General features: G+C 44.7%; 1 protein-coding gene across 1 annotated transcript in view; it reads left to right on the plus strand.

Annotated features, from left to right (window-relative positions):
- The first annotated feature begins 771 nt into the window (after window positions 1–771).
- The window catches only part of SUGP1 (SURP and G-patch domain containing 1), a 64,890-nt gene continuing 52,429 nt past the window's right edge, over window positions 772–13,232 (plus strand). Inside the window, exons 1-4 of the mRNA XM_069767698.1 lie at window positions 772–1,299; window positions 5,992–6,157; window positions 10,190–10,287; window positions 11,051–11,272. Of these exons, the coding sequence (XP_069623799.1) occupies window positions 1,278–1,299; window positions 5,992–6,157; window positions 10,190–10,287; window positions 11,051–11,272 (508 nt within the window). The 5' untranslated portion in view covers window positions 772–1,277. The remainder of the gene's footprint in view (window positions 1,300–5,991; window positions 6,158–10,189; window positions 10,288–11,050; window positions 11,273–13,232) is intronic.

The raw sequence follows: 13,232 nt of genomic DNA on the forward strand, positions 1-13,232 counted from the left end.
TGGCCGAGTCCGACGCTAGTGTGAAAGTAGCCTTAGGCTGCCTTCACACTAGCAGTATTTGGTCAGTATTTTACATCAGTATTTGTAAGCCAAAACCAGGAGTGGAACAAATAGAGGAAAAGTATAATAGAAACATACGCACCACTTCTGTATTTATCACCCACTGGTTTTGGCTACAAATACTGATGTAAAATACTGACCAAATACTGCTAGTGTGATTGCAGCCTTATATTCAAGCCATGGGTGTGCAGAAAAAACGGATCCCATCTGTATTGCATCATTTTTTTTACAGATACATTGCAGTTCTTTACAGAGGAAACTGTATCTGGTCTTGTGGAAATGTTAGCTGGTGATAGAAAAACTGATGCAATACAGAATGTATACTGACCACCAAACAGATGAAAATCAGATGCTTGCCGCGTGAACTCAGTTCTCCGTTCTGCTGATCAGTCAGCTCCCTACAGACTCGGACTGGCCCATGGGGGAACAGGGGAATCCTCTGGTGGGCCCCAGTGGAGATCTAGGCCCCCAACCTATTTGTATGGGCAATATTGTCATAATTTACTTCATTCTCTCTGTACAGAAAAAAGCAGAATCCCATCATTCATTAACCAAACTACCCAGTTCATTATTATATAGAGATATAGGTAAACTTGTGAACCAGGATCAAGTAATATTTGTATGCAGGTGAAAAGTGGGCCTCAAAGGCAATATTACTGATGGGTCCAACACTGGCTCCCTATCCATCAGTAAGGTACCACCCTTTTCCCTGGATAACCCCACCACGATATTCACACGGGCCACCAGGCACGGGACCAGACTGAACCTAGCCGCCTTACAGCCATCTATGAGACTAGCAGTTGGGCTCGCCACACATGGAGGTGTGAACACGGCCTTACATGGGGGCGGCTGTGACCAGGGGTCTGGTTCCTGAAAGGATGGCAGTTCTGCCGACAATTCTGTCTCCTGACTCCACCTCACTTCCATCATACTCCAGCCTGTGCTGCATGAAGAAAAGCTGTTTTTCCTACGTTGCTTTTATCAGCCACATTATTTTTTGACCCTCTGCACTCTGCAGTCCTCACAGGAAGCTGTGGCTTGTGGCAGTCACGGGCACGGCAGGCACTGGCCGATTGTGACAGTACACAGCAGGCAAATACATAGAAGAATGAATGACACCGCAGGGACTACAGTTCCCGGCATGCCACGCTCCGGAAAGGCTTTGCTTAGGCCGTGTGCTGCTGTAGGAGGAGCCAGCATTGGAGAGAGCGAGCAAGATGGAGAGTAGGAAGTCTGCAGGTATGGTGCTGGGCTGGGGAGGGCAGCCGGACCACTAGCCGAGCACAGCCGGGGCCCTGCGGTGTGTAATGGAGCCGAGCCGCCGGCTCTGTTGGGTGTGCTGAGGTAATGGTGGCAGTGACTGCTCCACAGAGGACGGATCCTCTGTACTCGGCACCTCCTTGTATCACTGCAGTCACTGAGGAGCTCCAGGAAGGCCATGCTGCTGGTAGTGACTGGGGCGCCTTATACTGCGGAGGAGATGGTGACAATGGTCCTGCTGTAGCCACTGCATGCTCTCTGCTACAGCAATTCTACTGCTCAGCTGTAATAGTTACAAATGTGTTGGAAGCAAACTACTACTGTGTGGGGAGCGTTCCCTACTGTGCGGGGAGCGTTCCCTACTGTGCGGGGAGCGTTCCCTACTGTGTGGGGAGCGTTCCCTACTGTGGGGAGCGTTCCCTACTGTGCGGGGAGCGTTCCCTACTGTGCGGGGAGCGTTCCCTACTGTGCGGGGAGCGTTCCCTACTGTGCGGGGAGCGTTCCCTACTGTGCGGGGAGCGTTCCCTACTGTGCGGGGAGCGTTCCCTACTGTGCGGGGAGCGTTCCCTACTGTGCGGGGAGCGTTCCCTACTGTGCGGGGAGCGTTCCCTACTGTGTGGGGAGCGTTCCCTACTGTGGGGAGCGTTCCCTACTGTGCGGGGAGCGTTCCCTACTGTGCGGGGAGCGTTCCCTACTGTGTGGGGAGCATTCCCTACTGTGCGGGGACGCTCCCTCCTGTGCGGGGGCGTTCCCTACTGTGCGGGGGCGTTCCCTACTGTGGGGAGCGTTCCCTCCTGTGCGGGGGAGCTCCCTACTGTGCCGGAATACTCCCTACTGTGCGGGGGCGCTCCCTACTGTGCGGGGGCGCTCCCTACTGTGCGGGGGCGCTCCCTACTGTGCCGGAATACTCCCTACTGTGCGGGGGCGCTCCCTACTGTGCGGGGGCGCTCCCTACTGTGCGGGGGCGCTCCCTACTGTGCCGGGGCGCTCCCTACTGTGCCAGGGCGCCCCCTACTTATACTATACGGAGCATCATGTGCGGCCCATTGTAATGTGTGAATGGCTGTGATGGAGGTCACCAAACTTTGCCCGGGGGGAGAGGAGCAATGTAATGTTTTCCACACTGTAAAGATTAGGCTACCAACCCTTTAAGGAAGAACTGGTTAGGTAGAGAATGGTATCTGAGCTGCAGGCAGGATGTTATAGAGCAGGAGGAACTGATCAGATTCATGGACATTTTTGTGGGGAATGTTCCAGTAAAATTTGCATTTTATTAATTGAAATCCCTAATGCTTGTATACATATCAGGGTGGAAAAGTGACACGAATGTGTGCATAAGAATGAATATATTAGTTAAAATGAAGTGGGGTAAGTGAAAATCTAGGTTCACAGTACAACATGTACGGCAAAGCCAATGCTATTTTATACTCATGTAGAAGTCGACCCAAGTGTAAGCCGAGGCACAAAAAACTGGGAAAACTTATTGACTCGAGTATAAGCCGGGTATGCATTGTCTCCTCATCCCCTGTCCCTGTAGGCACGGCCTCCTCATCCCCCGTCCCTGTAGGCACGGCCTCCTCATCCCCCGTCCCTGTAGGCACGGCCTCCTCATCCCCCGTCCCTGTAGGCACGGCCTCCTCATCCCCCGTCCCTGTAGGCACGGCCTCCTCATCCCCCGTCCCTGTAGGCACGGCCTCCTCATCCCCCGTCCCTGTAGGCACGGCCTCCTCATCCCCCGTCCCTGTAGGCACGGCCTCCTCATCCCCGGTCCCTGTAGGCACGGCCTCCTCATCCCCGGTCCCTGTAGGCACGGCCTCCTCATCCCCGGTCCCTGTAGGCACGGCCTCCTCATCCCCGGTCCCTGTAGGCACGGCCTCCTCATCCCCGGTCCCTGTAGGCACGGCCTCCTCATCCCCGGTCCCTGTAGGCACGGCCTCCTCATCCCCGGTCCCTGTAGGCACGGCCTCCTCATCCCCGGTCCCTGTAGGCACGGCCTCCTCATCCCCGGTCCCTGTAGGCACGGCCTCCTCATCCCCGGTCCCTGTAGGCACGGCCTCCTCATCCCCGGTCCCTGTAGGCACGGCCTCCTCATCCCCGGTCCCTGTAGGCACGGCCTCCTCATCCATATTAATTTCTCTTAGGCTATGTGCACACATTGCGGATTGGTGTGCGGATTTTTCGCACTGTTTTTGCAAAATCCGCAGGTAAACCGCACTGCGGATTTACCGCTGTTTTTGTGCACAAAGAATTGTCATGCTGCGGAGAAAACACCGCTGCGTTTCCTTACGTTTTTTTCCGCAGCATGTGCACTGCGGATTTTGTTTTCCATACGTTTACATGGTACTGTACAACGGATGGAAAACAGCTGCAGATCCATAGCATCAAATCCGCTGCGGATCAGCAGCAAAATCCGCAACGTGTGCCCATAGCCTCATAGCGTGCACAGTTACAGCCGCCAGCTTCCTGCACACATCCTACTTACCTTTCCTGCGCGCCCTCACTGCATCTCGATCCAGTGCCAGCAGCTCTTCTGACCGATCGATTAACTTCACGCCTATGGGAGTGGAGAGAGGTGAATATTCAGTACCTTAATGAGCAGGGGACACGTGATTGCACAGCCGGAAGAGCTGCTGGCGCCAGAACGAGATGGAGCGAGGGTGCACAGGGAAGGGAAGTAGGATGTGTGCTGGAAGTCAGGGGCTGTAACTGTGCACGCTATAAGAGTGCAGTGAATATTCATTTCTCTTTAGCAGCAGGCACAGGCTTTAGCCGCTGCCATCGGCTCCTGCCTCTGTGACCCGCCGCTCCCCTGCCGGCTTTCTGGGACAATGTCTCGTGTATATGCCAAGGGGGGGGCATATTCAGCACAAAAAAGTGCTGTAAAACTCTGCTTATACACAAGTATATACGGTAATTTTTATTACTTAATTTTCAACTCTATTTTATTACGATTGTCAGTAAACAAAAGCAACCTGTGGGGGAACCAGGCACCGAGATTGAAAAAGAATGAAAATCGTGCGTGAGGAGTATCAGAAAGGCAACTACCACAGTGTAGGAAGGAAAGAGAATAGACTTAAGAATGAGGCATATGACGTACAATTAAATGCGATCCCTTGTGTGCTCTCACATCACGTGAATACATTCCAGATTGAATTCGGGTTAGGCCTCTTTCACACTTCCGTCTTTACTCTCCCGTCAAAATCCATCAAGTTTTGAAAAAACAGGATCCTGCAAATTTTTCGGCAGGATCCTGTTTTTTCGGATAGACTTGTATTAGCAACGGATTGTGACGGGGATGGCCATCCGTTTAATCCATCGTGCACTGGATCCGTCGGAAAATAGCGGTCCATCGTGCAGAGAAAACGTTCAGAGGAACATTTTTTCTGCACGTCGGAAAATCGCTCTGCGACGCCTCCTGCGCTGTCCGTAATGGAATATAATGGAAGCCTATGGATGCAGGATCCGTCGCTGACCGTGCAACACTGGAATCCAGCGACGTTCTCCCCATTTTATCTAATTTCAGGTGTGATTTTCATATTGCCCACACCTGTTACTTGCCATGTGTGAGTTTGAAAGAGCATCACATGCTTGAAACAAAGTCCTTTACTCACAATTTTGGAAAGGTGCCAACAATTTTGACCGGACCTTTTTTTTTTTTTTTTTGTGAAATTATGTCCAATTTGCCCTTTTCTTTGTTTTTTTTGTGTTGTTCCAATACACACACAGAAAATATACTTGTATGACAAAATGTTTAATTGCAATAATTTTCTGGGAGAACTTTTTAATTTTCTGGAATAATTTTAAGGGTGGCAACAATTTCGGCCATGACTATAGATTCATTTTGTAAAAGCAGGTTGGTAATGAATACGGGCACATCCTCCAATAGGCAGATGGATTAAATTTTGTGGAAATTGATGCTTAGTATTGTCAATTCCTCCTGACAATAATCTAAAATGATTGATGGGAGAAGGAACAAATGATGATATTCCCACTCCACAAGATCATTGGTACATAAACATTAAACTTCCTATTTATTGTCTATCTAATATATAATTGCCTAGAATACTACTTCCTGCAATTTGTGCCAACTTCCTGTCCGGAGCTAATGTCCGGAGCTAATGTCCGGAGCTAATGTCCGGAGATAAGTGACGTCAACAGTGTCCAGTGTCTGATTGGTTGCCGCCTGCTGCGAGCGACCAATCAGAAACGTGCCGTACTGTGACACACTCCGCCCGCCATTTTGGTGTGATTTTTGAATTTTTACCTCACAGCAAGTTTCTACTGTGTGGAGGCGGGCCCAGTGACGTTGCTCTTCAAGCTCCTGCCGAATTTCGTCAAAAAAATGATAATACCATTTACCAAAACTATATATATTTAGTTGTGAAGTGGTTCAGTGACATTTTCACACCAATTTTGAACTTTTGTTTGGTGTTTTCTCCATATACTGCCTATTATTTTTGTTCTTTCTTACTATTATTTATTAATTGTATTATTCTTACATTTGAATAAATAAAGTATATATGGATTCTAGACTCCCGATTCTTTAGAATCGGGCTGCCATCTAGTACCATATATTCTTATGACTGTCCAAAAATGCACACTGTTAATCTGGCATTCTTCAAGGCAAATTAATGCCTGTAAGACATAATTCTACATTTCTTCTTACTTTAGGTATAGGTGGCAGGAGGTTTGCATCTGCACCCCCAAAACCTGCAAAAACAAGTACATATATTCAGTACCAAGAAGAACTTATTGAAAAGAAGAAAAGAGAAATTGAGGCTAAAGCACAGCAACAAGCCAAACGGTCTCATCAGAACATCCCTGCTCAAGGAACAGCGTAAGTTGAATGCCACCCTATAAAGGTTTTTATTTGCAAGGACTTATAATAATTTTACAGTGATCAAAATTACTAACCCAGATAATGACATACATTGCAGCCATCAGTTATATAAAATAAAGTACCGTATTTTTTGGACTATAAGATGCAAATATTTGGGGAAAATCGGGGTGCGTCTTATAGTCGGAATTTACTTACAAATACTGTGGCAGCAGTAGGAGTTGGGCGATTCTGCGGCAGTCCTGGTCTGACAATCGCACTCCCTTCACAGGCTGGTTCGGCCGTGGTTCTCTGTGGTGCAGAGGATTCCGTCAGCATTTTGTGAAAGCCCGGTGCCCACCGCACATCCATTGCTGCGATGCAGTGGCCTCTGGGAAAATGGCTGCCGGGGGGCGGTGCATGCTCAGATTAAGATGTTGGCAACGAGGTCTCATCCCGAACCAGATCTCGCACCACCACTGCACCAGCCTGGGATGGGATTTCCCAGAGGCCACCGCACCAGCCTGATATCACCGAACACCCCCTGAGACCAAGCACCACCAGCGCTGCCGAATTCAAGTAAGTAAAATTCGGACTATAAGACGGACCCCCATTAGAAACATTAATTTTTTTTCCCTATTTTCCTTCTGAAAATTTGGGGTGCATCTTACGGTCTGAAAAATACAGTATTTGTATGTCCATATGGGTACCCAGCAGTCATTGTTAAAGGGAGCAGAGGAAGTACTTCCCTCATGAATTCAGGGAAATAAGGGTTCGCTCACACTGGTGAGTAGCCAACGTATTACTTGGACGAATGCTATCTGATGTTTCATCGCACTCGCTCCAATGTTATTGAACAGTACTGACTAGCGTTTATTTTCTTATGCCAAGTAAGCATGAGAAAAAATCTTGCCATGCTGCAGTTGGCATCGTATATTGGACGTTGCACTCCCATAGAAGTCTATTGGTACATGCAAAACATTGGGCTGTACTCTGTCAACCGAGTGCAGTTCAATATACACTGGCTCACACAATGGAGAAGATGGAGAAATTAAGCTCTCCATCTTCTCGCCCCCTTGATCAGATTCTCGCATGCGAGGAAATCGGATCAGTAAAACGTCACTCTTCTCACGCTCCCAGCAGAGTTTGAGCCGAGGGTTATTTGCACAAAGCATCTGATGCTATCGCTTGAGAAAATCATTATCTAGTGTGAGTGAGGTCTGATAGTTACAAGCCTGCTGAAGTCTTTTTAATGGCTCTTAGGCTGTGCACACGTTGAGTAAATGGATGCAGTAATTTTTGCATCTCTTGGCAGGAAAAACGCAGCTGCAAAAACGCACGTTTCTGGCTGCATTTTTGCCCTGTATTTTTTATTTATTTTAGTGAAGTCAAAAATGCAGGGCAAAAACACAGAGAATTGACATGCAGCAGATTATTTTCTGCACGAAACCTGCAAGTCACAAATAAGCAACCTTAACTTAAAGTTTCTCATTCACTTTGCTGGCATCAGGATTGCTTCAGGTTTTGCTAACAAATCTGTATGGCAAAAACAGACAAAATCTGCAATGTGTGTGCAAGAGCTTACATAAAAAAGGGCACAGTATTTTGTGTGCTGTTAAACCAGGTATTGTTGTATGTTGATGACAGAGCCTGCTATAGGAAATTAAGTATTCTAAATTCAAACACCCAATTCCCATTCTGTTCTTCTACCATACATCGCTAGGGAAAAAAACAATGGCACTCCTGTGTTTTATTGGTGCACGGATAGGGTCCTGATGAACAGTTAAAAAAAAGTTTGGGTACCAGAACAGTACACAGACCTCATTCACTTAAATGGGGGGTCCGAACATCCAGTGTCTGACATGCTGTCATGTTCATGACCGCGCAGCAAACACTGCCTCTGATCAGCCTTAAAATCATTACCGCCAGTTAGACAGCCGCTGTTCCCACACTGTCAAATCAGGGTGAGCCTGCAGCTGTGATTGGATTTAAAAAGTTTACCTCCGGTCACTGGCATCAGATGATGGGACTACAACACCCATCAGTCTATACCTGCTGCCTCTAATAACAGCGAGAGCAGGCGACGGCTAATTGGAGTATTTATCAGCCAGCTCCTGCATTTTAAATAATTAAAAAAAACAAAAGTCTGTTGCCCTGTATTTTTTAATAAACAGCCAGGCAAAACTGACAGCTGTGGGCTGCAACCCTCAGCTGCTGGTTATCAAGAATAGAGGGGTCCTCACTCAGTTTTTTTTAATAAAAATCGGATTGCACTCGGACCAGTGTTATTCAATGGGTGACATCACATTTGCGATTTTTTTTTTATTGTTTCCTTCGCCGAAATCGGACTGAGAAAAAAATCGCAGCATGCTGCGTATCTCTGATTAGACTCGCCAATTTAAGTCAGAGGGTGCGAGAAAAAAATCGCACAGTACTTGCACCATGCAAGTGGTTTCTGATTTTTACGCACTGGTAAATAGCCGATAATTCATTTGTTGGCTTCTGTAAAATCACAGTAAACCATTGCAGAACAGTTAGATTTCTGTATGTCAGTGACTAATACTGTTAGTAGTATGTGAGTAAATTTGGGACCTGTATCTATTTAATAAAAGAATGTTTTCGCGGAAAAAACTGGCGTGTGCTCCCGCGCAATTTTCTGCGCCAGAGAGGGAAAGCCAGTGACTGAGGGCAGACATTAATAGCCTAGAGAGGGACCATGGTTATTGGGCCCCCCTGGCTAAAAACATCTGTCCCCCAGCCACCCCAGAAAAGGCACATTTGTAAGATGCGCCAATTCTGGCACTTGGCCTCTCTCTTCCCACTGCCCTGTAGAGGTGGCATATGGGGTAGTAAGGGGTTAATGTCACCTTTGTATTGTAAGTGTCAATAAGACACCTATCCATTACTAATCCTAAAGTTTGTAAAGGGTTAAATACACTCGCACACGCAGAATAAAGTAATTTAATGAAATGAAAGAACACACAGTTTTGCCATCTGTATTCTTCTGCCGATCCAAATGATGCCCTCGATCTTCTGTAATAAATAAAAATAAAAAAACAACAATATACCCATACCTGTCCGGCGTACAGTCAGTCCCACGACGTAATCCATATCTGGGGGATATATAGTTTACAATAGGGAGCCGTGCGAATTTAACCGCCCTAGCTGTAAACCACTGAGGAATGAATGAGAAGCTGCCGGCATCAGTGATGTCAGCGCAGCCTCCCAGCCTGACCCGACGTGAACTCTTGAGCGTGGGAAGGTGACACTTCGTTTTCTCACGCTGCCGAGTTCATCATCTATCTATCTATCTATCTATCTATCTATCTATCTATCTATCTATCTATCTATCTATCTATCTATCTTGAAGACTACTTGGTTTTAAAATGATGTGTACAGTTGTATTTTACAATGCGATTTTAACATGAGCTTTTACATACAGAGAATTGCTGTATGTAATACCTCATGTTAAAATCGTGTTGCATACGCATGTCTTACGGATATTCCGTCGAAAAATCGCATGACACTCGCATAGCACTCGTCCTTTTTTTTTTTTTTCTCGCAGATGGGTATGAGCCCTAACAACAACTTTGTGTTGAAGTCTGTATTAGGGATCCGTGCCTGAACAGTAGGTGTTTTCATTTGTACTCCGAACTTTACTGTTCAGGTTCGCCCATCTCTAGTAAGCATACATCCACATGGGATGAAATTGCTCTGGATTTTACCTGCAGATTTGTGTGGCTAAAATCTGCAGTGGAATACAGCAGCAGGTGAGTGAATAAGATTTCATAAATCTCATGTTGCAGATTTTGTTCATGTAAAATCCACGCAAATTTCCAATTCTACGGCATCTTTATGTTGCATATTTTTATGATGGATTCCACTTCTTTCAATGTAGCAGTAGTGAAATAGACAATGAAGGAACAGAACAATCAACAGCTGATATATATATTTTTTTTTCAATCGATTTTTCAAATTTGCCTAAATTTGATCAAATACCTGTAAATTGTATTATGCACACTGATTATTTCTGTGCTTTGCCTTCAAATGCAGCTCTGCAGGTGCGTCCTCCTCCACATCAAATAAATTTGCAAATGATGGCAGCTTCTTGCAACAGTTTCTCAAGTTACAGAAAGATAAGACCGGCACCGGTAAGTTATCTGTCCTGTAATGCAACTATGATTTCACTATAAAGTGTCCTAAAAGGATATTCTCAAGTTTGGACGTTACCCCATACCATTGGACCCCACCGATCCTGAGAGCTGGGGCTCTTGTGAATTGAGTACTAGTCTGCCACATCTATTCATTTTTATAGGAGTGATGAAGCCTAGGTGAGCGTATTGCTCGACTATGTCCTGGAGTTCCCATAAGAATGAATAGATCGTCAGTGCGCATGATCAATCAATGATCCATTCACACGGGACTCTTTAGATTGCAGGGGTCTCAGCAGTTGGATCCCTTGTGATGGGGAGGCTATCTCCTATCCATCTGATAAAAGATACTTTGCAGACTTGAGTCATCATTTTCTTTCAACGTTCAAATCCAAGCAAGATGTTCTGTATGAGAATTGTTTCTTTACGATATATATATTGTCAGAAATTCATACATATCTAATAGACAACCGTCACTGATACCATTAAAAAAAAACAAAAAACTGTACATTCCCACTCTGTAGTTGGCAATGAGCGATGACTTTACAGTTAATAACAGCAATTTTATATAATTGATATAGTTATAGCTTGCTTCTTAGATTTGCTTTGCAAGCAATAGCAAACACTCTTTTGCACATACAAATTTTATTATGTTTCTTTATTAATGGCTTGAACAGTACAGGGAAATTGAGGAGTCAGAGGTTTGACTTGCCCACTCCACTGCCGTGTTTACTAGTGTTTTTATTTTTTGTTTGTTTTTTAGAAAAATCGACAGCAAGTTCTAGTTGCAGTTCATCGGCTACTCAGAAGAAGCCTGTTCTAACTGTAAAGCGGCATGGGTCCTCTGTTGAGAGCATGCTCAATCAAATGAAGACTTTTACTCGTACTAAGCAAACACCCAAGATAAATCGAAATACTGTCTTTAAATCTCCTGACGAGGATGATGATGACGACGAGGATTATGAGCAGTGGTTAGAAATAAAAAGTAAGTTGCAAGTGGGAGGTGAGTTTGTCCAGGAAGGGATAAGTAATCTAGTGTGATGCAGTGTTAAATGGGATTTCTCATGATAAATGGAAACAATTGCTAAGGGTGGTTTCACATTTGCGTTTTTTTTTCTTGCGTTTTTGTGGTAAAAAACGCAAAAAAAGCATGCGTTTTTCCCCCTATATTTAACATTAAAAACGCATGCATTTTTTTGTATGCGTTTTGACGCGTATTTGCAACGCATGCGTTTTTTTCTGCATGCGTTGTGTTGCAGAAATGCAACATGTAGTATTTTTAGCGGCGTTTTTTTTGCCGCAAAAAAATGCATGCGTTTTTTTGCGGCAAGTAATGCATTGCTGTCTATGTAAACGCATGCGTTTTTAACCACATGCGTTTGCATGCGTTAAAAACGCATGCGTTTAAAAAAAACAAAAAAAAACAAACACACTAATAAACCACCCCACACCATAAAATTGATAAAGGGATCCTACCCCTAACCCTAATCCCTTTAGGGTTAGGGGTAGGGTTAGGGATAGGATCCCTTTAGGGGTAGGGTTAGGGGTAGGGTTAGGATCCTTACCCCTAACCATAGCTCTTTCTGTTTATAGTGGGTTTTTTTACTTTATTTTGATGATTGGCAGCTGTCACACATTTATCTGCATGCGTTTAAAAAACGCAAACGCATGAAAAAACGCATGTAAACGCGTCAAAACGCCGCGTTTTTTTCACCACATGCAAAAAACGCATGCGTCAAAAAAACGCAGCGTTTGCGCGCGTTGACATGCGTTTTTTCACCATGCGTTTTTTTTTTAAAAAACGCATGCGTTTTGAAACGCAAGTGTGAAACCAGCCTAAGTGTGTGTAAAAACAAGCACCTTTGCATTTTACTTCTTATTAAAAATCCTCTCTTCTCAAAATGGAGGGATTTTTAATTTTATAGTTTACTCTTCAGTGCCTAGATAAGAGGCCACCTTTATCAGAGGTGATCAATTTCTAGTTAAGGAGCATGTGCTTGCAAGCGCTTTTCTGTAAACCTTATAAGCACTGCTTTGAACATGGCCAGATCTCTGGATCCATGAAGCTATGCTGACTGGTCGATTTGTCTATCTTCAGGAGTGGGACGGCTTTCCCGATAAGCAGGAACCTCGGAGGCTGCTGCATGGTTCCCTCCTGAGTAGACATGTTTAAAATAACCCATTTATCATAATCACGTTACCTACACTAATTTTTTAGGTGGAGGTGTATTTTTCAGGGGTAACTCCCTTGTTGCAGTGTAATTATTTTAATATATTGTATTGACGCAATAGAGGGTAACTTGTGCAACTATTATATGGCTAAATTTAGTTGCTGATCACCAAAAAAGAGGTGGAAAAAATTACCGTAACCAGTCAAAAAAAGTTTTGCTCTGCTGAAGAAATCTTACAACTAAGACACTGCTAGGCTGTATGTACACATGAAATTGCTGTGGATTTCTGTCCAGATTTTTGAGTGGATGAAAATGTAAAATTCTCTACAGAAATTCTCATAATGGGGCGGATTATGAAAACAGTTAAAAAGAGAAACTGTCTCTCTTGTGATTGGTATGCCTTTTAGACAGTTTTGATAAATCTGCCTCTCCCTGGGAAATAGGCAATATAATAGAATGAGTATCAGTGTAGAGAGTTACTGGCCACAAGAGCTGACAATTAAGCAGTTGTTGCTCTCTTATTCCTTGGTTTGTTCCCTTCCTTTCCCTTTCTTTTTCTAGCAATTGCAGTGGATATAAAAAGTCTACACACACTTGTTAAAATGCTAGGTTTTTGTCAAGTAAAAAAAAAAAAAAAAAATCACATCAAGAAGAATAATTTCATAACTTGTCCTATCTGCATAATTCAATTGTGAAAAAAATGGAAAACTTTTTGCATGGAAAATATAAAAATAAAGATTTTAAAATAATGCAGATACCCAGATGTGCATTCCC

The sequence above is a fragment of the Ranitomeya imitator genome, chromosome 1 (genome assembly GCF_032444005.1).
Source record: "Ranitomeya imitator isolate aRanImi1 chromosome 1, aRanImi1.pri, whole genome shotgun sequence".
NCBI classification, from domain to species: domain Eukaryota; kingdom Metazoa; phylum Chordata; class Amphibia; order Anura; family Dendrobatidae; genus Ranitomeya; species Ranitomeya imitator.